General features: G+C 44.6%; 1 protein-coding gene across 2 annotated transcripts in view; it reads left to right on the forward strand.

The window, feature by feature from the left end:
- The first annotated feature begins 1,501 nt into the window (after positions 1–1,501).
- EXOC4 (exocyst complex component 4) overlaps positions 1,502–23,883 on the forward strand; it is a 291,482-nt gene continuing 269,100 nt past the window's right edge. For both annotated transcript variants that reach the window (XM_082281122.1, XM_082281123.1), the window contains exons 1-3: positions 1,502–1,598; positions 17,859–18,048; positions 21,568–21,762. In XM_082281122.1, coding sequence (XP_082137248.1) covers positions 1,513–1,598; positions 17,859–18,048; positions 21,568–21,762 — 471 coding nt within the window. In that variant the 5' untranslated portion in view covers positions 1,502–1,512. The remainder of the gene's footprint in view (positions 1,599–17,858; positions 18,049–21,567; positions 21,763–23,883) is intronic.

Below are 23,883 nucleotides of genomic sequence, written 5' to 3' on the forward strand. Positions count from 1 at the left end.
TTCAGGAATAAAGTATCTTTTATTTCAGAATTAAAGTGCCCGTGCTCTTACTCTGTCCTTCTGCTAATGATCATAGATACAGCTGTTGATTATAATAAATGGAGGCTCTTCCACAACAGCTACGGTGGAATTCTTCCCCTTGTAAATAAGGAATTACCATGCTTCCAATTACCTCGTGTTTCAAATACAGCTCATATAAATGGATGCTCTTGACTTACCTACAGATTTCAGCAATTTCCATGCAATTAAATCGTTAAAGTGCAGCTTTGGGCTGAAAAAACAGCTCTGGAAGAGCAGCATCTTTGACATGATGGAGTGAACCTGGTTTAAAAACACCCAGCAGCTCCGAGTGATGCAAATGATGGCTGTTCCTACCTTTCCTAAGGAATTCTTCCTCTACAACAACAATCCTGGGGTTTGCAGGGTGTTTTTAACACAAGCTCTCAAAGGATGTGACCGGAGAGGTGTCCTTATCCCTCAACTGGAAACAGGGAAAGTGAGGCAGCTCTTGGGAGAGGTTTGTTTGATGTTTAGTGAAAAACAACCTTTAGTTTTCCAGCCCTGGACAGGGTGACCTCCACCTTCCCTTTTTCTGAAGCCGATCCTGCGGCAAGGGATGGAGCATGTCCATGGTAAAGCAAGGATTGCAGACAAGGAGGTTGGTGTTCAGTATCCTGGAACCACAGCATCGTAGGATCACGGAATATCCTGAATTGGAAGAGACCCACACAGTGAGCGTTGGGTGTCAGAGCATTTCCCAGGTTGTGAACTGATTCCGATCCATCACCTCCAGCTGTTCCAAACCCACAGTTCCTGTGCCAAATACTCAGGTTTGCTTTCAGAGCTTGCGTCAAGGACCACCTGGGCTGGCTCATCTTGGGTCACCTTACTGCCTTCCCAGTGAAAACTGGGGAAAATAATTCTTAATAACATTGTAGCTTAAAGATATTAAATTAAGGGAAGCGTCAGCAACTCTTATAGGTAGGTGTATTTGTGATCAGACTCGCTTGGGCTGTGACACACTACAAGTATTTAGCATTACTAATTCATAGAACACGTTAATTTAAGTACTTAGGGCACTTTATCCACTTTTAACTCTATAAACATTTAAATCCCTCACTGTTCAGCCAGCCCAGCTCCATGAGAGTTCGGAGGGGATGCTTTGGTCCCTCACACCCCCACCCCGTTTCCTGCTGCTCCCAGAGCAAATGACGGCTTTTGGGCACAGGTGTCTTTGAAGGTGTATCTTATTTGGTCGATAATTTTTTGACCTGTTACTGATTTTTAACCTCTCACTGATTTTTAATCATCTGTCGGAGGTTTGGGGGGGTGCTGTATCGCCGCCGCCACAAAAACTACAACTCCCAGAAGGCTCCGCGGCGCTGCACCGCACTTTGATGCCGCGCGCCCCGCCCTCCTCACTTCCTATTGGGTGGCAGCCCGTTCCCCTCGCCTATGATTGGCTGCGGCGCGCCACCACACTTGTCTGCGCCGTATTTGAGGGGACGCAAGATGGCGGCGGGCGACGCTGTGGGGAGGTACCGCGGCACCGTGGGCAGGAGCAAGGACCCTTCGGGGCTGCTCATCTCGGTTATCAGGTAGGGGCGGCCCTGCTCCGCATCCTCCGGGCCCCTGAGGCTGGCCCAGGGCCGGGTGCGGGCCCTGCTGTGCTGGGGAGGCCCGCCTGGGTCGGGCCTCGGGGGCACGGGGTCCCTCCTGGGCATCGGGTGCCCTTAGGCTTGGGTTCCCCCTGCTCCTGGAGCGCTGGGGAGGCTGTAGTGCTGGAGCAAACCTTGTCCTGAGGGCTGTCCCGCTGTCCTGCTGGCTCACTTCCTCCTGCTCCCAGTGCTTTGCTTCATGCTGGGGTCAAAGAGACCTGGACAGGCTGGATCGAGGGGCCGCGACCAACAGAGCGAGGTTCAACAAGGCCTAGTGCCGAGTCGTGCGTTTTAGCCACAATAACCCCATGTAGTGCTCCAGGCAGGGGCAGAGTGGGTGGGAAGCTGTCCAGCAGAAAAGGACCTGGGGGTGCCTCTTGACAGTGGCTGAACATGAGCCCAGGTGGGCAAGAAGGACAGTGGTACCTGGTCTTCATCAAAAATAGTGTGGCCACAGGACCGAGAAAGTGATTGTCCCCCTGCGCTGGGTGTTGGTGAGGCCACACCTCGAGTGCTGTGGGCTCCTCAGTTCAGGAAGGACATTGAGGGGCTGGAGCGTGTCCAGGGAAGGGAACAGAGCTGGGAAGGGGCTGGAGCAGCTGAGGGAGCTGGAAAGGGGCTCAGGCTGGAGCAAAGGAGGCTCAGGGGGGACCTTGTGGCTCTGCACAAGTCCCTGACAGGAGGGGGAAGCAGGGGGGGTCGGGCTCTGCTCGAAGGGAACAGGGACAGGAGAGAGGGAACGGCCTCAGGCTGGGCCAGGGGAGGTTTGGATTGGCTATTAGGAGGAATTCCTGTACAAAAAAGGGTCATTAAACTGTTCTGGGTTTAATGGAATGAGCTGTCCAGGGCAGTGGTGGAGTCCCCATCCCCGGAGATCTTGAAGAAAAGACTGAACATGGCACTCAGTGCCGTGGTCTGGGTGACAAAGGTGCGGTTTGGTCACAGGTTGGACTCCGTGGCCTTGGAGATCCCTAGCATTACAACAGAGATCTCTTCCAAACTCACTGATTCTGTGAATAAACCCTGCAGGTAGTACCACCTTAATGCCATTCACGAAGGCCAAGGCACTGTCATGTTATTGTTGTGGAGTCCATGAGTGACCCCCACCCACAAACACAGCAGCACTGAGTAAAATTCATCTGGTTACAAGTCTGGAGAACCAGGAAGTCCAGTGTGCAGACTGCATCCTGTGTGGCAATGCCAGAGTGGGCAAAGTGCTGCTGCTTCCAAGTCTGTCTTGTTGGGATTGAAAAGAAAGAGTTGTGTCCAGTCATATTTAGACATCAATTTTTGTCTGCCTTCATTCCTGAACTCTCCTCTGCTGGAGAGTTCTGTGACAGACTTGGATGTGAATTCACTGTCCACCCCCAGTACTTCCTTTAGCTGCTTGTAAATCTTTCCTGTGCTGCTTAAAACCAGTGGGTTGGCAGCTGACTGCCCACACTGAAGGTTTTAAATGTTCTTACACATTTTAAATGTGCTTACACAGTGGGTGTGGGCAGCTGCAGTCACACCAGTGGGATACTGTGAGTTGTAACGAGCTCCCAAACTCTGGATTCTATTTCAGTGTTTTAGAAAGAATCATTCAGCTACTTTGGAGAAGTTATTGTCACAGTAGTTCTGTATCTAGGACATGTTATGATTTAAATATCTTCTGTGAATGATACTGTTTAGGACATAATTCCATTCTTTTTCATTGCTCTGGTATTTAAAATCTTGCAAAACTTGAGGGAAATGTTGGTTCTGGAAAAAAAAAAGCAGCTGGTGCCACTGTCTGTGGAAGAATAATAAACATGCACTGGTTGTGCAGCACTTCCTGTTGTAATCATCTTTTTTCTATGTTTCCTGTAATTTCCAAGAGTATTTTAAGGTCTTGCTTTTGTACCTCTATTTTAATAAATCTGGGCTTATTAAATTTTTTTAAAACAGAAGAGCGAGCTCGCAGTGTTCTGTTATCCAAATAAGAAGAAATGTTTGTCTCAATCTTTGGCTTTCAGGCACTGTTACCTTGGTTAGTTTAGGTCCAGTGTTTAGACACAACATTGAGTTATTGACTTTATGAAATTAAAGTTATTCAGTAGAACAGCCTGATAACTAAACTTCTAGAGTTTAATTAGAACTTGGTTTGGATGTAGAGATTCTCTGCAGAGCTTGAAGTGTCAGGTTGAGCAAGACCATGAAAACCTGAGGGCAGAACTGATTGCAAAGGAAGGGAAAAGTGTTGTGGTAATAATATTGATGTTTCTTAGGCTTAGCCAAGTACAGAAAGCAAATGGTGTGAAAAGGAATTTAAATCACTTTTCTCTGTATGATGTTTTTGTGTAGGAGCTCAGGTGAGGATGAACTTGCCAAGCAACAGGTGAATTTTTCAGTGGTTTGTATGGCCATAAAATACCACTGCAGACAAATTTAAACCTGGGTGGGTTAAATGTAATTTTACTCAGCTACAGAAAAATATTACAAATCTTAACAGCAAGCTGTTGGTTTGAAATGTGACTGAGTTTCCTGTTGTTGATGGCTTTATTTCCAAAACCTTTATGCATAATAAAGGCTTCTGCCAATCTTTGTGGTTTTACACTTGCATTTCCTTATTTATTTAGGCTGTTTATTTCTCCCTTGTTGCTGTGTGAAAGGTCCATAAAGGGAACAGTGTATGAAAAACAGGAAAAGTTTGACTGCATTTTTCTGCTGTAAACAAACAAAACCAGAGGAGCTTCTTCAAGTATTGATGTTTTACTTGGTTATAGCAAAGACAGTGATGTTTTCCAAAAACAAATCTTGTTTAGGTCTGCAAAATCTCTTCATATTGCCTATGAAATGCTCTGATGTGAAGCTGAAAGGCCTTCTGTAAACAGAAATTATTTTATTAATGAAAGGATAATTTCTGATATTTACTCAAGCTCAGTAGCTCTCAATCACAAGAGACTGAATAATTTACTTTTCTGTGATCCCAGATTTAGGGATTCTTGTAGTTATGTGACTGGACTTCCCAGGAGAGTCTCTCACTTCCAGGGAGAGTGTTAGGGGTAAGATCCTTGACAAAGTTTAACTTGTATAGCAGCACTGAAATCCAGTAAGAAATGGAATTTTATGGGGTCTGGGGCTCTGGTTTGGGAATTTTCAGTCATCCCTGCTTTCTGTGGTGCTCTGAGATGAAGGAAAACCCAAGAGGATCCCACGTGTGATTCCTTTCTGTCCCTGTGAAGTGTCACTTTTTCCTGTTGTGTCAGGGAACACATTTGTTCTTTGGGAGTTGTTTCCTGTAGGAGGATTCATGGACTCATGGAATTGACCTTGGTTTTCCGGTTGTTGCCAAGAATAGAGACTAAAGGCAGCCTCAAGGATGGATTCATTTGGAAGAATGTTCTGTGGGGGATGTGCAGCTGTCCCAAAAGAGCCAGGAGCTCCCAGGGAAATCCCAGAGTTAGGAAGGTGTAGTTCTACTCCCAGCAGTGCTGGGGTCACCCTGAGTTCTTGGGCAGTTCCCCTCTTGTTTCTCCCAAAGGAGAAATAATGGGATTGTCCACAACAATAAATCTTTTGGAAGTAAAGAGTGTCTGGGAAGTTTAATGTATGTTTGCAAAGTCTGCCCTTAAATCCGCACTTTTGCAGTGGCTCCAGGGAGCTTTTCCCTGTGCCTTTACAGCTGTTGGGACTATCTTCAATTTGTCCTTGTCCTCAGAGTGCTGAGAAGAAATGACCATTATTTGCCACGAGAAAACAGCTCCTGGGATTGTGACTTTCAGAGTGGATATTGGATATCAGGGCTTTACAGCTTCCTTCCCTGTGCTGCTGCACTTGTGCTCATTCCTCAGCACGCCCACTTCCAAAACTTGCTAATTCCTTTGTGGATGAGAAAGATCCCTCAAGTTCCGTAAATAAAAGTTACTTTGTAAGGTCAAGATGCTGTCACAGGAGACCAGAGGCTTTTGTTGGAAAAATCTCCTGCTGACCCCAGGGGCTTTGGCAATGTCTTTTTAAAAACCATGCAGATAATGGAGCGAATTTGGCTCATCTGCCAGAGGACAACTTGGGGAATATTTTATTTTATCACTCAGAGGACAAACATGTGTTTGTATATTGATTTTTCTTAACCTTTTGTTTTGTTGGTAGCTGGTTGAAGGAGCTTTTGTATTCTGAAACAAGCAACCTGGCATTTAGCAAATGCTTTTTTTTTTTGAGAGAGAGAGATCTTGTCAGATTTTTTTAATTGGTGAATGTGTCTGCCTTTTATTTATTGTTGGGCGTTTTTGTTCCCAATTAAGGGTTGCTATTTTTTAAACCTGGCCTTTAATAGCTGCTTTAATTGGGGGAAAACAAAGTTTAGCAGTGACTCCATAAGACCTCAGTGAAATCTTTGTGCTGAGCTTTCACAGAAGCAAATGCACCTGACAGATCTCTGCAGAAGTTGAGACTGCCGGCAAAAAACCTTGGAACATATTTTATTCTTCACAAGTGGAATTCTTTTTCTTTAATGCTTTTGGCCACTATTTTCATTGTGGGTAAACTTTGCTGAATGGATTTTTGCTAATGACCTGGCATTTGGTCTTCGTGTCTAAAACAACAGAACTGAGGTCCCAGTTTGTGATGGAGAGTGAGTAACAGGGATGTGGAGCTGTTGCCCTCGTTGTTGCATTTGAGAAATAGCTGCTACAAGGAATAAACTCGACTTATTCTGATCTGTAATGGTCTCTTAAAACCACTTTTATTGCTAATGGTGTTTTCCAGTGTTATAAAGGTAGCAGTTCTTCTATGAGAAAAGTACTTCAGAAAGTCCCTGAAAATAAATTGTATATGGCAGAGTGTGGTTGTAAACTATAAATTTCCTTGAAATGATCTCCAGGCACTTGTATAAAATGTTTAGGTATTTGGCAAATGTTGGGCTGTAGCTTGATACAGACCCTTGGTTGTATTTAAGAATGGGTAAAGGAGCACATGTGAATACACAACCACGCAGAAAAGGACAAGATGTGTGACTGTGCCAAGTTAAAAGCTCAAGGTACTTTATTTTTCAGCTCTTACTTCAGCTTTAGACAGTGCACTGTGCAGTGGAGTTGAACCTACCCTGGCAAAACCAGGAAGTGGAAATAGCTGGTTTTGTTAGGAAGTGATTGGGGTTTTAACTCTTTCAAAGGTGTTGCCTTCAACAGCTCTTGGTTCTGGTGCAGTTTTGAAACCTTCAGGTGAATGATGAAATTCCCCAAGCCTCCTGCTGGTTCCTGCAGGGCTGCAGGTGTGATATCGAGGGTTCAGGGTGCAGGGTGGGCAGTGGCTCCCAAAATATTCTTTATCCCTTAATTATCCAGGTGACAGGTCTGAGTAGCATAGTCCAGCCTCTGCTCTTGCAGATCTTGAAATACTGATCCTTAGAGCTTTTATTTTCTCCAGGGAATGTGGTAATACATGGAATAGTTGGTTTGATTATTGGATCTAAAGTTAATTGCCAAAAGAAGGTGAGAGTTGGTTCCTGTGGTTTCCTATACGTGGAGACAGCCCTGGAGAGGGTCTCACATGGTGGAGTGAGAGCTGAGTCCCTCTGCTTGTGCTTGGAGGTGTAACTGGCATTTCCTGGGGCTTTCTGCTGCCTCCATCCCTGTTCCTGCATGGAAAATGTGCAGCTGCTTGGTGTCCCTGGGGTTTTTCTGTGTGTGGGATTGAAACTCTTCCTGTGCTGCTGCTGGAGCCACTGCAGTCCAGTCTTTGTTTCAGAAATGAGCTGATCACTCACTCCCCTGGCATCGTTTGTATCGGTGTGAGGAAATTTGATTAAAGGTAGGTTAATTTAGCAAAATAAAGAATTCCCTGCTGGTATTTATTTAGATGGCTGGAGGCTGCTCAGCCTTTTTGGTGCAACTCTCCTGTACCCATCTGCAAGGCCTCAATGATAAAAAGATCATCAGCTTCTGTTGAAAATGCTCTAACCAAGTGTGTAAACTGCATGAAAGATTAATGGAATGTAAGTAGAGGAGGAAAATGTTTTAAAATGCTCTGTTTGCTCTGTGTGCTTAACAGGATTGTGAACAGACTTGGTGCTGCTGTTCCTTGTAGTGAGTTATTTCTTTGCACAAGGGAGATGGAGTTTTCTGCAGGCTGAATACCTTGTGTTCCCCTTGGTGAGGATGGAGTGTGCTGGCCTCAGGATTTCATTTATTTTTTAATTTATTATTTATAATTGTTACAATCAGTTCTTGGGATACCCCATTTCCCATGCCCATTGGCTTGGGCACTACAGTTTTTGACTACCTGCTTTCCAGCACCTCACTGTCTCCACGAAGGAATAGTTTCTTTCCTGAATGCTTTAATTCATTTCCTCAAATCCAGAATTTCACAGGTACAATCCATTAACCTGTGAAAATAATGAGAAATCATTCAACATGTGGCTGCCAAGTTAAATTGTTAAATACCTTTCAGAGTTTTATTTTTTTTCCTTCTGTCTGGCTTTGTTTCATAAGGACCCAACTTTTACAGTGGTTTCTGTGAGACTCCGGAGAGGTTTCAAAACATGAATTATCAGATTATACACTTTGAGGTTAAATAGTGCTGGAAGCTGTAGATCACCCCATCTGGGACTTGTCTGTAAGACAACAGTTTTCAATTATAAAATTGAAATAAGTCCATTTAGTTTAATGAACCTCTGGAAAATTTGTAGCTCAGTGGAGACACAATGGGTTGAAGTACAGTTGTTCTTGTCCTAGGGAGCTTTACAAAATACTCTCAATGTGCTCTTTTGAAATGTATCTGCTTGTGAGGTCTCGTGGGGTGGAACAGCAGTCAGGAGGAAGAATATTTGCTGAACTGCTCTGGACAGGATCTTTTCCCTAGGGAGGATGTTTTCACACCCATCAAAATAAGGTTCAGAGCAGGGGGGAAATATGAATAAACCCCTGAATTTCAGAAAGGAGTAGATTTTATTCTGATCAACTCAGGGACTTAAATACGGGTAAGATAATGTGTCTTTGATCTTAAGTGTTGCTTGACATTTTCACTACAAGGCCCGGTCCTTGAAATTACCAGTGTCAAAGCCACTGTGTGATGTTGTGCGTCTCTCTCCAGCTTTGCGGGAAGGGGGGAGGAAGGCAGTACCAAATGAGTGCATTTGTCACGGGTTATTGCTTGTAGAGCGCTTAAATGCATCTTCCACACCTCTGGGAAGTCAACACTTGATCCTCCCAACAACTTGCACTTCAAACTCACTCACTGCAGCAATTCCTGGGATCATTTTCAGCCTGACACTGAGGAACTCTCTGCTCACGGCAGCTTGTGCTGGTGAGACGTGGAAGATGATCCCTCTCATCTCGGTTATTTTGTTCCTCTGTCGCATCCTGTCCTCCCCTCTCTTCTCCCGGTGGTGTTCCCTGGCTCTCAGCGTTCCTGCCTGGCAGAGCCGCTGCCCTCGGGCTCGGTGCCGCTGTCTCTCCGTGTGGCCGTGCCTGGCCTGGGGTGCCAGAGCCCCACAAATGCTGCAGCGATCACAAGGGTTCAAACCGAAATGAGAAAGCAAATGCTGTAATTGCTGTGTGGCCACAGCCATGAGCAAGAGTGGCCTGATGAGAATAACTGCATTCTAATGGGTTTCCTTTGACTCTGCTTTTTTTTCCTCTTCCTTTTTACTACTGAAGTTTCCTTGGTAAATTGCAGCTGTTTCCTGCAGAGAGGACACTGGGCTTTCTAGACATCCACAACACTCTGCTTAAATTATTATTTGTTGCTTCTAGCAACTGCTTTCTTTGTTTAACTCCACAAATCCTTTGTTGGTCAGAATTGTCTATTGGCTAAAGCTGTACTTTTCTTTTTTGCACCTTCTTTTATTCTGCTTTGTGTTTTAGGTCCTTGGTGTGGTGTAAAATGGAGAATAACAAAACAAACAAATCCCTCTAATTTTCTTTCCTGAAGGGTGATTTTGATAGTTTTAATGCTGCACTGTTTATTTTATTATCTGGACTGATGCAAGTATATATATAATTATATGATATATATATATAATATGATTCCCCCTGTGCTGGCACTGCTGAGGGACCACCTGGAATCTCAGGGGCAGTTTTGGGCCCTACATAAGAAGGACATTGGGGGACTGGAGCATGTGCAGGGCAGGGAACGGAGCTGGGAAGGGGCTGGAGCAGCTGAGGGAGCTGGAAAGGGGCTCAGGCTGGAGCAAAGGAGGCTCCGGGGGGACCTTGTGGCTCTGCACAAGTCCCTGACAGGAGGGGGCAGCCGGGGGGGTCGGGCTCTGCTCGAAGGGAACAGGGACAGGAGAGAGGGAACGGCCTCAGGCTGGGCCAGGGGTTTTAGATTTTGATAACAGGAAAAGTTCCTCCTGTACAGTGCTGGAGTCCCCATCCCTGGAGCAATTAAAAAACCGTGCGGATGTGGCACTTGGGATGTGGGTCAGTGGTGGCCTTGGCAGTGTGGGGGAAAGGGTTTGTCTTGACATTCTTATGGGTCTTTTCCAACCTTAACATGATAAATTGTGAAACATATTCAGCAGAGTTTTTACAATACTTCTGTTTAATACCTCCCCAGAACTTATCTCCAGACTTCCAAGATGAGCAGTAAAAGAATTATCCTTTAACTGTCACCCAAACCATAAAACAATGAAAACCTCACCCGATTTCTTCAGAAGGGATGGATCTTGTCTATCCCTGAAATTCTGGGTTTCGCCCAGGGCTGCTGCTGTTAAACAGATTTTTGGTGTTTTTGCTGGAGGAACAGGTCAGTACATCAGTGAGTCCTACCTTGGCCACACATGAAATGCAGCTGTAGCTTTGAGCAGGACAAGCTTTCAGCCACACTGCTCTGAGCAGTTGGTACCACAAACTGTGTGTTTGTAGCTTCAAAGGTGTTTTAAAGTGAGGAACTGGGAGCCTCAACAAGGTGTGTGATACAGCACAGAGCACTTGGAACAGGTGGTGGGGAGTTTACTGTGGATTCCTGTTAAAATAGGAGCTTTGTTTGATCCCCCCCAGCGATTCAGCACTCAGTTCAATTGCACTTCACTAAAATGTTCTTTTTCCTGATCAGATGAGAAATGTTTAAATTTTAGCAGCTCTTTTTTTTTTTTTTTGGTGGTGTTTCCCACTGTCTTTAATGAGTATTTTCATTTGAATGAGTGATGCTGAGTGAAGAAAAGTGAATTGCATGCTCAAAGAAACCTGATCCAGAAGAAAAAGAGGATTGTTCCTGGATTTCCAAGCTGCACCTGTGCATCATGTAATACTCTTTTCTGTCTTTAACCACCAATATTTACATAAGTCTGCTCTGATGTTGGGGAGCAGAAGAAAAAAGGCTTTTAGAGGGATACAAAGATGCTGAACACCCACAGTGTTGGTCAAAAGCAGTGGGGCCTTCAACACTCCTTTCCTGTAAGAATTATCTGGTGCTAACTGAGCATTAATTTCCTAAAACTTGTATTTGCATTTTGCACACGGTATCTGTTCTTTCAGTTTTGCTTAATAAAAAGAATCCACACAAGCATAATGCCCACATACTGTTACTGCAATGTTCTTCCTGTGAAACAAATTTTCTAGTCAAGAAATTGATAATTAAGCCTCGGTTTGCCATCCATAGCTTAGAAGTAATCACACTTAACAGGGCTGGCCCTAGGGCAGGTAAAGTAGGCAGGCAGTTATCCACCCAGCCTGGCTGGAGGCATCAGAAAAAGCAAATTTACAGAAATGAAACATTTATTATTCATTAATGTTAACAGTTCTCTCTTAAAAATTGACATAATCTAATTTTCTTGGTGTTTTATTGGGCAGGTAGGAAGCTGACAGCGGGCTGGCAAAAGAAATTGCTCATCTGCACTGGAAAACAGAGAAAATGTATAATACAAACTGTGTGGGGAAAAATGAGTCCTGAGTGTAAACAGAAGTTCTTGCTGAATCTCAAATCTGATTCCTGTTAAAGGTGCAACTGCGAAGTTGGTGCCTGCAAATGGATCATCTTAAAGGTTGTAGCTGAATTTTTTGCCACAGTGCAAAATACAGGGGGGTGGGGGACAGCAAAAGGCAGGATTTGGTGGAAAAAATACTCTTGTGAAGGGAATGAAGTGACAGGGGATGAGATGAAGCAGGAGGGGTGTGGATGGCACTGCAAATTCAGGTTCAGAACACTGAGCTTGTGTGTGCTCCAAGGGTGTTCAGCACCTTGCAAACCTAAATGGGGACAGATTGTGGGCAGTTGGAGTTTGGAAATTAATGGATCTGCCTCTGCCTGACCTATTTTTGTTATTGGCTGTTGTAGAATAAAAGAGGATGGAAAATAGGACAAAGGGGAATGGCTTTAAGGTGGAGGAGGTTGGATTTAGATGAGGTTTAATGAAGAAATTCTTGGCTGTGAAGGTGGTGACACTGGCACAGGTTGCCCCTGGATCCCTGGAAGTGTCCAAGGCCAGGCTGGACATTGGGACTTGGAGCAGCCTGGGACAGTGGAAGGTGTCCCTGCCCATGGCAGGGGTGGCACTGGATGGGCTTTAATGTCCCTTCCCTCCCAAAGCATTCCATGGAAACAGAGCTGCTTCTCCAGTGCTTCAGACTGAGGCCCATTAATAGGGTGCTGTGTGCTAAAACTGAATCTTCCCTGTCAGACAGGAAAACAGACTTGAAAATAGAGGTGGGGGAGACTCCAGATGCTGTGGACATCTATATGAATAAAATACTCCATCCCCTGGAAGCTTTGTGGTTTGGCAACACCAAGCTGAGCTCTTTGGCTCTGTGGCTGCCTGTAGGACCTGCCATGGTGCCAGGAAAAGCATTTCTTGGGAAGTGCCCCTGTGGTTGTTCTCAGTTTGTGCGGAGCTCGTTGGTCTGGGTACTGAGCAGCTAAATCTGGTGTGCATTTCATCCACATCAAAGCTCATTCTGTAGCAGTTTGGTGCAGATAAGCTGCCCATATTTGTGGTAACAGGGGTGATAAACAGAATAAAGATTAACCTGTATGTGATGTGTGTTCTGTGGTGGGATCCACAATGTTAAATCCTGTTTTGGGGCTGGAATGCTATTGAAGCTGGAAAATAGCATTATTAGAGAGGGAGGTGAGTGGTTTCATAATTCTGCAGCTGATCATCTCGGTGTAGCATTGCTGTGCTCCTGGAGCTATCTGTTGTGCCACATGATGAGTGGTACAGTGGTGTTTGTTTTCTTCTGCTGCTGAATAGCTTAGTAAACATCGTGTTCTTTCAGCTCACAACAATAACAGAAGTGTATTAGCTTGTGAAGAAATGATAACTTATTTTCTGTCCTTTTACGGCATCTGCCTGTTGTTCTCTTGTGTTGTTTGAATGCTGGAGAGTTTCCTTTTTCTTCCTTTCCTCCCCAAATTAATGCATCACAGTGTGGGAGTAATTTTAGATGAGACTGGGTGGTAGCTGTTCATTGGGCACATGCACATCTGGGCCAGATCTATGGAAAGCATTGATTTGTCAAAGGACAAAGAAATATCCAACGTTGCCTGTAATGTGAAATAACTTCCTTCAGAGCGTGTGGAGTGTGCTGGTGTTGGATGTTGCTGGGACCAGAAGAATTACATTGGTTTGTAGAGATAAATCTCTTTTGTTCCTGCTGAACGTATCGCATTTTTGAAGCTTTATTTCTGTGGTAAATACACACCACAGTTTTATGCATTATAAAAGTGAGACATGGTGTGACTTCCTTAAAAAATCGCAGAACAGCTGGGTTTGAAAGGGACCTTAAAAACAATCCAGTTCCCATGGGCAGGGACACCTTCCACTGTCCCAGGCTGCCAAGCCCCATCCAACCTGGCCTTGGACACTTCAGGGATCCAGGGGCAGCCCCAGCTGCTCTGGGAATTCCATTCCAGCCCCTGCCCACCCTCCCAGCCAGCAATTCCCAATTCCCAATCTCCCATCCAGCCCTGCCCTCTGGCACTGGGAAGCCATTCCCTGCCTCCTGTCCCTCCAGGCCTTGGCCCCAGTCCCTCTGCAGCTCTCCTGGAGCCCCTTTAGGCCCTGCAAGGGGCTCTCAGCTCTCCCTGGAGCCTTCCCTTCTCCAGGTGAGCACCCCCAGCTCTCCCATCCTGTCTTCTCAAAACTCCTGACTGTTTTACAGAGAGAAGCATTTCATTTTGCTCCTCAGAGGAAAATTTTGAGACTCTGAGATCTGTGGGGGGAAAAAATCTTTAATGCCACAGGTGGGTTTTTCAACTGCTTCCAAATACCTTGTTGAGCTTTTATAGTAAGAACATAAATCCAAAATCTTGTGTTTCTCTTCACTAAAAAGTGAATTACCCTTTTGCTTTTGATGGCTACAGTCTGTGCAGCTGCTTTAAGAGGACAGGTGGGAGTAAATTCAAACTTCCTTCTGGGTCCTGCTGGTGGCACTTTGTCCCTTTACCTGAGGTGCTGAGGCAGGAAGATTCTTGGAGAGCTTGGAGTTCATTCAGTTTTTTTAGGGAGGTGCAGCCTCGTGCAAAAGTGGTAGAACTGGCAGTTATGTATATAAATACATATAAACATGAATGCATTTTCCTGTGTATTTACCTTTGGAAATGAGCTATTCCTGGCCTTGATGTGGGCTGTTGGAGGCTTTGGGCTCTTGCACAGTGACAAGGCTTCAGGACTCCTGAAAAAGTCTTTCCATATATTCCATCTGCTCATTGGGTTGGATGCTGGAAATAGGAGATGAAAAATGCTTGTGACCTACAGATCAACTTCTACTGAAATTAATAGTCCCATTGGACATTTTATTAATCTAATTCCAGTGTCAATTCAGTGACCTCAGGGAAATAACAAGGTTCCATTTTTTTTCTCCTGAGAAATGTGCTGTACATCCCATGATAAAAACATTTCAGGGTTGTGTCTGATCATCTTCTCCTCTCTCCTGTCTTCCATCTGTGGGAGTGACTCCAGTGAATGAAGCATTTTGCATTTGTGTAAGCTGTATTTTTAACTATGGAAAATCAAAAGTCAATGAGATTTGGCTCAATGAATTTCTGTTTTATCATAGCACAAAAATGTCTCTCAGCAGACTAACAGCCAGTTGGAATTACTGTAATCCTGGTGAGTTCTTGCTAATGAGACAGGCATCTTCAGCCATCCAGCTGCCAAGTACAAATTCCAGGTATCTTACAGAGGAGGAGGATTCTCATTTGGAAAAAAATCAAAATGAAAAAAACAAGTGAACTGCTCGGGAATCCCTCCTGGAAATCCCCACCGAGTTCAACGTCTGCTACTCAGGATCTAAACTGATTTTCCTTCTGTTTGTCCTCTGTTTTGATTATTTTTCAGGGAGTTCTGAAATGCTGATGTATATTTATCATTGTTTCATAATCCTGTCCTCTTTTGTGATTCCCCCTTCAAAGTTCTTCCTGCAAAGTTCTTTTCCCAAACAATTTGGATCCTTTCTATTTGACAAACAGTGTGTTGACTTTTCTTCTTCCTTGTGACACATTTTAATAGGACTAAAACAAGCAGAGATGCCCTTGGCTTACTTTTCTGCAGTGTTAGCAGGAGCATGCAGAATCTCAGGAATATTAAATATTCCTTGCTTTTCTCTCTCTTTTTTTGGTGGTGCAGAGCAAGAAAAAGAAATGGCTCCTGTACTATGAGACTTAGATGGGAAATTCAGGTGTAGTTTCAAGATCCAAGTGATTAATCCAGACTTGTTATGAGTGGAAATAACCAAATCATAAACCCAAAACCTTACATTTCTGAAACTTACTGGGTTTTTCAGTAAAATGAAAGAAAAAAAACTCTGGTTTTTTTTTTTTTTTTCATTTGGGCCTTGGGTTTTGATTTAAGCTCTGACCCTGTCTTTAAGGAAATAATCTACAGGTGTTTAAGGCAAACTCATGTGAGTGCCAGGCTAAGAAAAAACCTGTTGGGGAAAATTTGTTGTTGTGTGGAATTTTTTATCCTTTTTGGTGTAGGGTGTGGTGCTTGGGGACATGATTTTATGGGGACCTGACAGTGCTGGGTTAATGGTTGGACTCCATGATCTGAGAGGTCTTTTCCAACCTTAATAATTCTGTGATGTTTTAAACCAGAACAGATGAAAGAACTGAGTTGTCTGGTCAAAATATAAGTGTGGTGGTGATTTTTAGTGGTGATTATTTCCACAGTATTTTCCCAAACCCTGTAATTAAGAAAAGCAGGATGTTCCCAATACAGGTGTTTATTCTGCATCCAGCAGAGCCAGCTGGAAATCTTGGAATGTGGCAATTGACTGAGCTTGAAACTTTTGTTCATCTTGGTTTAGTTGCCCTTTCAAGGGTGAGAGGAGACCAGAACTGTGCATGGTCATTGTATGATTTCAGTAGGAACAGTCTGGCAGGGTCTCCAAGGTGTCTGATTTGCATTTCTCCTGGCTTTGTCCTTCTGCCACTCCTGTTTCTGGGATCAGGAACTGCAGGGACCTCTCAGGCTGCACAAACAGCTCTGCTTTGGTGGGCAAATGTCAGGTGTTTTTAGCAAAATAGATTTTTCTATAGACAGGACAAGCTAAATTCAAATACAAGACAAAAAGGCTGGGCAACACAATATAAATCTGCTTAAAAACTATGGCTGGAATTTGTTAGGAAGCCTGAGTTGGATGGGATTTGCTGGAGCACTGGGACAGGCTCGTGGCATCCTCTGACATGAGATTAGCTTTGGAGAGAGATCTTCAGCTTTTGTAACCAACTGCTGACACTGCAGATGGATTCTTTGGCAAATCCAGGATTCTGAAATTGAATTTTGTTTGATGAAAACTACAAACTTTCCTAGTCTGTGCTTTGGGCCAATTTGCTTCTGCTGCTCCCTTGTCTTTATCCAGACAGGATCGCTTCTCGTGCGATCCGTGCCGCAGGTTAGAGAGGATGGATGTTTTCATTAACTGCTGGGACAGGCAATCCTGTGCAGCTCCAAACCCAAACAAAATGCCAATTCCTGAGGAGGATATTCCTTGTGTCCAGTGTAGCCATGCTGAAGAACATTCTTCTGGCAGAAATAAGCAGTTCTTCACAAAGAAAATGCATTTATCTGCAAGAGCTCTTGATGACTTTCTGCCAGTCTTGCACGTGATTTTCATTGTAGAATCACGGAATGGTTTGAATTGGAAGGTTCTTGAAAATGGTTTGGTTCCAACCCCCCTGCCATGGGCGGGGAGCCTTTCACTAAAATTTGTATTTTTTGGGCCCTGAGTAACCTGGTCTAGTGTTCTTACTTTTCAGATCCTTTTTAAAGAGCTTTGGCTAAAATATAATTTTAATTTTTTTTTTGTAAAAAGCTGATTTAAGACAACTGAAAATGTCTGGGAGTAGAATTAACATAGAGTAGAATAATATTAGAAAGGATTCCTGTTTCTGTAGATAACCATGAAGCATGGAACTTGAAATACTGCAATTAATTTATGCTTTGGAAGAAGCTGCTTTGAGGGGAGACTTGTGGGGGGCTGCAGCTTCTTCAGGAGGGGCAGCTCTGATCTCTGCTCTCTGTGACAGGGACAGGTCCTGAGGGACCCTATTTCAGTTATGTGCAGGTACTTTAAAGGTCCATGGAGCTGTGTCAGGGGAGGGTGAGGTTGGATATCAGGAATTCTGGGATTTTTTTCTCCTCAAAGGGAGAAGGAGATCGCATTGATTCTCGAACAGAAATTTGGAGTGACATCAAGAAGCTTTGAGCTATGTCAGTTGTTGTCAGCAGTTTTGCTGCAATCTTAATTGATGAAAATAAAAAAATTAAGTTTAAAAAGTCCTAATAGATAATGTTAGTCAGAGGTTAAAGTTAATGAGGAGGGGAAATGAGGGCTCGTGATCCTTCCATGCTGTACTGTTCATGATGTATGTTTGAAAACTGTGGGAAGATCTGGATAGGTTTGTGATGGACTTCTCTGTGTCCCTGTGACATCCCTTACCTTTGGTAGGTAAATTATGGGAGCTACAACACTGCACAAGCTGCACTGACTCCCAAGACCAAAGTTAAGATTTTTTTCCATCTAGCTTTTTATAAATAATAAATCAGGAGATATTTCATACGCTACATTGTGCCTGTATTAATGACTCCCTGGCAATGTGATAACCAATAGAGAACTTCCCCTGAAAAGGGAAGAAAAAGCTCTGAAGCCTTTAAAAACTGGCAGAGTAATAAACCACAATATTGATGGGTTTTATTTTCTTGCAGTGCGTTGATCTCTGCCGAACACCAGACACGCTGGAATAAACTCCACCAGACTTAACTCCAAATAACTTTTGCCATCTTGGTGTCCTCAGGACTTTATCCACCAGCGATGACGTGGAGGACAGGGAGAACGAGAAGGGCCGGCTGGAGGAGGCGTACGAGAAGTGTGACCGGGACCTGGACGAGCTGATCGTGCAGCACTACACGGAGCTGACCACGGCCATCCGCACCTACCAGAGCATCACCGAGCGCATCACCAACTCCCGCAACAAGATCAAGCAGGTGGGGCCATCCCTGAGTGATTCTGTGTTTGTACCAGCTCCACAGGCTCTGCTCCAGCTGCAAATCCCATTTTCCTGTCTGCTGGTGTTTTATTGGTGGTTTTACCACTGATGGAAGCTCCAAGCCCCTGTTTTAAGCTTTTGTTTCTCCCTTTGTTTTTCCAGCTTCTTGTCATTGTTCTGAACTGAATAAAAAGGGAGTTGAGAAAGTGCTGTTACCACTAAACTCACATCTGGAGTACTGTGTCCAGCTCTGTTGGAACAGGTCCAGAGGAGGCCCCAGAGCTGCTCCCAGGGCTGGAGCCCCTCTGCTCTGGAGCCAGGCTGGGAGAGCTGGGAATGTTCCCCTGGAGAAGGGAAGGATCCAGGGAGAGCTGAGAGCCCCTTGCAGGGCCTAAAGGGGCTCCAGGAGAGCTGCAGAGGGACTGGGGCCAAGGCCTGGAGGGCCAGGAGGCAGGGAATGGCTTCCCAGTGCCAGAGGGCAGGGCTGGATGGGAGATTGGGAATTGGGAATTGCTGGCTGGGAGGGTGGGCAGGGGCTGGAATGGAATTCCCAGAGCAGCTGGGGCTGCCCCTGGATCCCTGGCAGTGCCCAAGGCCAGGTTGGACACTGGGGCTGGGAGCAGCCTGGGACAGTGGGAGGTGTCCCTGCCCATGGCAGGGGGTTGGAAGAAAATGATCTTTTAAGTTCCCTTCAACTCCACATCTTTGCATGATCCTAATTCTAAGCCAGGTCTGAATACCAGTGGCTCTGTGTCATTACAGGATCATCCAGTCCCAATGTCACTGTTGCAAGTTGTGTCTTACTGGCAGCATTTTCTTTAGGATCTCACTGAGAACAGAAATAGTTAAAAGTCAAACTGAGAGGTGGATGTGAAGCACAAAGCTTTGCAGTGCCCCTGTTCATTTATTGTCTGGGCATGTTGCTATCAGGTTTTTGAAGTCTTCAGGGCTGCTGAGCTCACACCTTTCCATCTCATCTTTTCATGTTTTGCTGTCTTGGCCTCCAGCCACCTCCTGAATAGTCTGGGTGATTCATCAGCTTGCTTTTTGCTCACAGAAGACAAATTTTGATGCTGTTTCGAAGCTCAGCTGTGTTGTGTGAATGTCCATGAACTCTGTGCCCCCAAATCTTTCTGCATTTTGAGTGCTCACACTTGGCTACGGTGCCAGTAAATAACTCTGGCACTCGTGGCTGGGGACTTGTTTGAGCTGCTCTGATCCTGCAGCAACAGATGAGTTCTTTGGGCTCCTGTCTTGTACTTCCTGTGCAGTTTGCTGTACCTAAACTTTGCAAACCAGGCACCAAATTTTTCTTATTTTGGTTTTTTTTGTTTTTCCTGGCTCTGTGGAAATCTCAGCTTAAAACCTTTCCCCACAGTGCTTTAGGAGCAGTAGATTTTTGCCCTTGTGGGGTTACATACTGACCCTCTGGGCTTTGAAAATTCATTTAACATTTTCAAAGAAAATGAGAGCATTCTGATGCTTTCCAAGGGTAAGAGTTCATTCTAGGATTTATGGACAAAGCTCAGCACTCTGAAAGCAGAGATCAATTCCACTAAATTTGAAATCAACTATAGGCAGTGGTCTGGTTTCACCCAGTGTGCAAAGCTTTGCAGAGGTCACAACAAACAGAGTGGTGAGACCTTTGGGTCCCACCTAGAGGAATGACTGTGAGAGTGAGGGACCTTTGGTATTTAAGTTTGCTTATTAGTTTTGGTCAATATGTACTGAAGTGGGTTTGACCTAATCTCACAGGAGGCTGCAGATCTGGTTTGTCATCAATCTGTGTTACCTTCCCAGGCTTGCTCTTCGTGTCCTCTCTGTGCAAGGTGGGGGGGTCACATGGGAGTTCTTGCAATAGGAATTGTACAAGTGATAGAAATTCCAGATCCTTCTGTGGATTTGCCTTTTGTAGTCAATTCTTGTGCGAATTCCTGGTGGGAAGGGTTTAGTTTTGAGTTCAGCTACAGAGGTGTTGCCTCTGTAAAACTGAATTATGAAGCAGAACCAATTTGGGCTATCAAGGGGAGGGTTTTTTTGAAGATCTGCTGTTCATTTCTTCCCCTGCTCCCTAGATGTGGATAGAGTTGATGATCTTTCTTGCAAGGACTGGAGTAGGAATGTCTGGTGGGATTCCTTCTGGCCCCATGATTGTTTTGCTGACCTAATTTGGTTTTCTGTAGCTGCAGTCCACTGATGATGCTGTGCCAGGTCAGTGAAACATTTCCAATTAATGTACTGAACAGGGATTAGATGTGAAATGAACTCAGTGTGTGTTTTAGTTTGCCTCTGCTTTTTATGACGCTCTTAGATGAGGCTTTTTTTGTTGGCTGAGGATTTTTCCATGCTCCTCTTTTCAGAAGGACATTTTGGAGTGCAGTATTGAAATCTCAAACTCTCCTGCCTCTGGACAGAGGCTGTTTTATAGAGCTGTTATTTATCAGTGTCCAGTTTTGGTCCACTGATGTGTTTTTCACTTTTTTTTAACTGCCTTCAGGTGGACAAGGTAGGAGAAAGTGCAGCTGAAGTGGGATTTGTGGAGTGCTTTAGAGGCTCATTATTTAAAAATAAATCGAAGGGCTCCTTCTGAGTGTCTCTCTTCATGTGTAATTCAGTGAGAGTTCAGCCTGAGAAAAGGTTGGACCCCAAGTATTCATAACTTATCACAAAACAGGAGTGGTGTGAAAGCAATGTGTGAAGCTGTGCTGCTAATTGCTTCCACATTTTAATATGGATTGTTGATTTGCATTATGCAGGAAAAGCTAGGTTACACTGACCTTAGCAGGGGAGAACCTGAAAGCAGGGAATGCTGTGAGTAGAGAATGGAGAAAAAAACCACCACTTGATGTTGCCTGAAGGGGGAAAAATGAGAGGTTTTGCCACTTGGAGGATGGCATGAGGCTCAGGACCAAGCTGAATGGCAGCACTAAAGGGTTTGTAATGGCCTTGATAAATAATGGAAATGCTGATTTGAACTCATAAATGTTCTGATTAAATCTTCCAAAAAAATTAGTATTGTTCAAGTTATTGGGAAAATGGTTTTATTCTTAGCTAGTCTTGTTTCAAGGAAAGGACACCAAACTTGAAGAAAGGAGGAGATGTGCCAAAAGATTTAATAGGCAGATGGAAAATGTTTGCAGCAGGAAAATTAGTGGTGGCTTATTTGCTTCCACTGAAAATTGGATTCTTGCTGTTTGCCAAAATCCTGAATTGGTTTTTGGGAAATGGGCACATCAGGCCTCGGTTGTGGTTAAGAGGATCTGGTGTTTAATTACATTTGTGGTACTGTAGTTCAGTTTTCACTGGTGGTATAAAACCTGTATTAAAGAACATTTCACTAGGAAAGAAGTTCAGATTTTAGGGTCTCTACAGTTCCCCTCAGCCAAAGCACTATGAAGGAAATTAGATTTGGTTTTAGCCCTGTGATATTTTTGGAATTCCTAATAAGGCAAACGTGGGGAAGGGCTGCTCCCAGTGCCAGGGACAGATGTAGTTAACCCTTGCTGTGCTGCTGCAGGTGAAGGAGAACCTGCTGTCCTGCAAGATGCTGCTGCACTGCAAGCGGGACGAGCTGCGCAAACTGTGGATCGAGGGCATCGAGCACAAGCACGTCCTGAACCTGCTGGACGAGATCGAGAACATCAAGCAGGTCCCTCAGAAGCTGGAGCAGTGCATGGCCAGCAAGCGCTACCTCAATGCCACGGACATGCTGGTACAGCCTTCCCCCTCCTTCCCTTTGCCCCGCCCTCCTTCCCTTTGCCCCACCCCCTCTCCTTCTTTACCCATTTGATCTGCATGTTGGATCTCCTTCTTTTGCACTTTGATGCTTTATTTTAAAATTAATTTTCCAGACATCTGCCCGGATCATCTTCTTTCTTAAAATCTTATCAGTTATTTCAAAGCTCTTTTTGTCCTGTGTCCTGTGTCCCTCCTGTTCCATCCTCAGAATGCACTCACAGCTTTGGTCATTATTCAGAGGGGAGACTCTTGCACAGTTTAGGTGGTTTTGCTTCATTGTGTAGATGAGAGGACAAAGCCTGAAGGTTTAGGTTGGACATTAGGAGGAATTTCTTCACAGATTAGACATTGGAAGGGACTGCCCAGGGAGGTTTGGAGTCCCCACCCCTGGAGGTGTCCAAGGAATAGCTGGATGTGGCACTCAGTGCTGGGGATTTGCCATAGGTTGGACTTGATGATCTCAGAGGTCTTTTCCAACCTAATTCGTTTTGTGACTCTGTGGTTCTTTTACCAGGGCTCTTGATCCTTTCTGCTTACTTCCAGCTCTTTTTTAATCTCTTTTTCTCCCTTCATTCAAGTGTTTTTTCTCTTCAGTTCCAGCTCTTTCATAAGCTTGCCTTTCAGCTCCAGTCTTGTGCTGGAGTTAGAAGTTTCCTGGACTTCTCTAATAACAATTTTTTCTTCTTTTTCTGAACTTACCAAGCACATTTCCTCACCAGGCTCCAGTCCTTCCTTTCCTGGAACTGTCTTCTAGTAATTAAAATCAAGGGAGTGTTTTTTCCCTTCTCAATCCTGACATGTGGAGTGCTCAGTCCAGTTCTGGGCTCTCCAGTACAGGAGAGATGGAGTTACTGGATCCAGGCCAGTGGGGAATGACAGGGATGGTTAAGGAGCATCTCAATTGTGGAGAGAGGCCGAGAGAATCCTCGGGGAGATGTTACTGATGGTTATTACTGTCTGATGGGAGGGTGCAAAGAAAACAGAGCCAGACTCTCCTTAGTGGTGCCCATGGACAGGAGAAGAGGAATGGGCACAGTCTGAAATACAGGGAATAGTTTGACCCTAAAACAGCCTTTTTTTACTGTAGGACTGGTTGAACACTTGAACAAGTGCAAGCTCTGTAGATCCAGAGAGGTTTTGAAGTCTCCCTCTGTGGAAAATATTCCAGTCCAGACTGGATGTGGCTCTAGGTGCCCATGCTTGGGCAGGGAGGAGGAGTTGATATTCTCCAGAGGTCCTTTCCATCCTTAACCACTCTGTGATTCAAAAGTGGAGGCAAAAGTAGTACCTCTGTTTTTTATTCCTCTTTGCCAGACAGTGCCTTTAAGGCCATGTTTCATTGCTTTATTTTGGTTTTTTTCCACTTTGCTCTCCTTGTTGTCTCTCTTAGCCGTGCCTCTTCACTTCTTTTTCCTAAGTCATTACCCAACAGGAGAAGGAGCTGGAAATGTTCATGTTGTCACCTTGAACTTTAATTTCCTCCCTCTTGCTTTATCTTCTTTTACCTTAAATACGACTTTGTAAAACTAACCTTGTTCCCTTGTTCCCTCTGGTACATTTCCCACAGCTGGATGCCAGTCCCCTCTTCCCACCCTCCCATGGCCTGTGGAACCCCACCTGGTTTTTGTTGTTGCTGTCTCATCCTCGTGTCTGGTTTCACTCTGCCATCACCTTCCTTTTGTTTCTCTGTTCCTCCTCTTTTCCTGTGCCACCCCTGCTGCAGTCACAGGATCATGGAATGGTTTGGGTGGGAAGGGACCTTAAATCTCATCCAGTGCCACCCCCTGCCATGGGCAGGGACACCTCCCACTGTCCCAGGTTGCTCCAAGCCCTGTCGAATCTGGCCTTGAACAGCTCCAGAAATGGGAACATCAAAGTGTGGTGTTTGCCTGATATTTTCAATAGTCAGATGTAAAAAAAGAGGTGTAAATTAAGGGTGTTCAGTGTAGGTATTAAAACACAATATTCAGAGTTGCCATGACTATCAGTTGAAATGTTGCTGTTTGGTTTGGGCTTTTTTTTGTGCGTTCCTTTTTGAATTAGAAGAATTATTTTCAAAATTCCAGTCAAGTAACCTGTTTCCTATTGGAAATCT

This window comes from Coloeus monedula (assembly GCF_965178545.1).
Source record: "Coloeus monedula genome assembly, chromosome: 4".
NCBI lineage: Eukaryota > Metazoa > Chordata > Aves > Passeriformes > Corvidae > Coloeus > Coloeus monedula.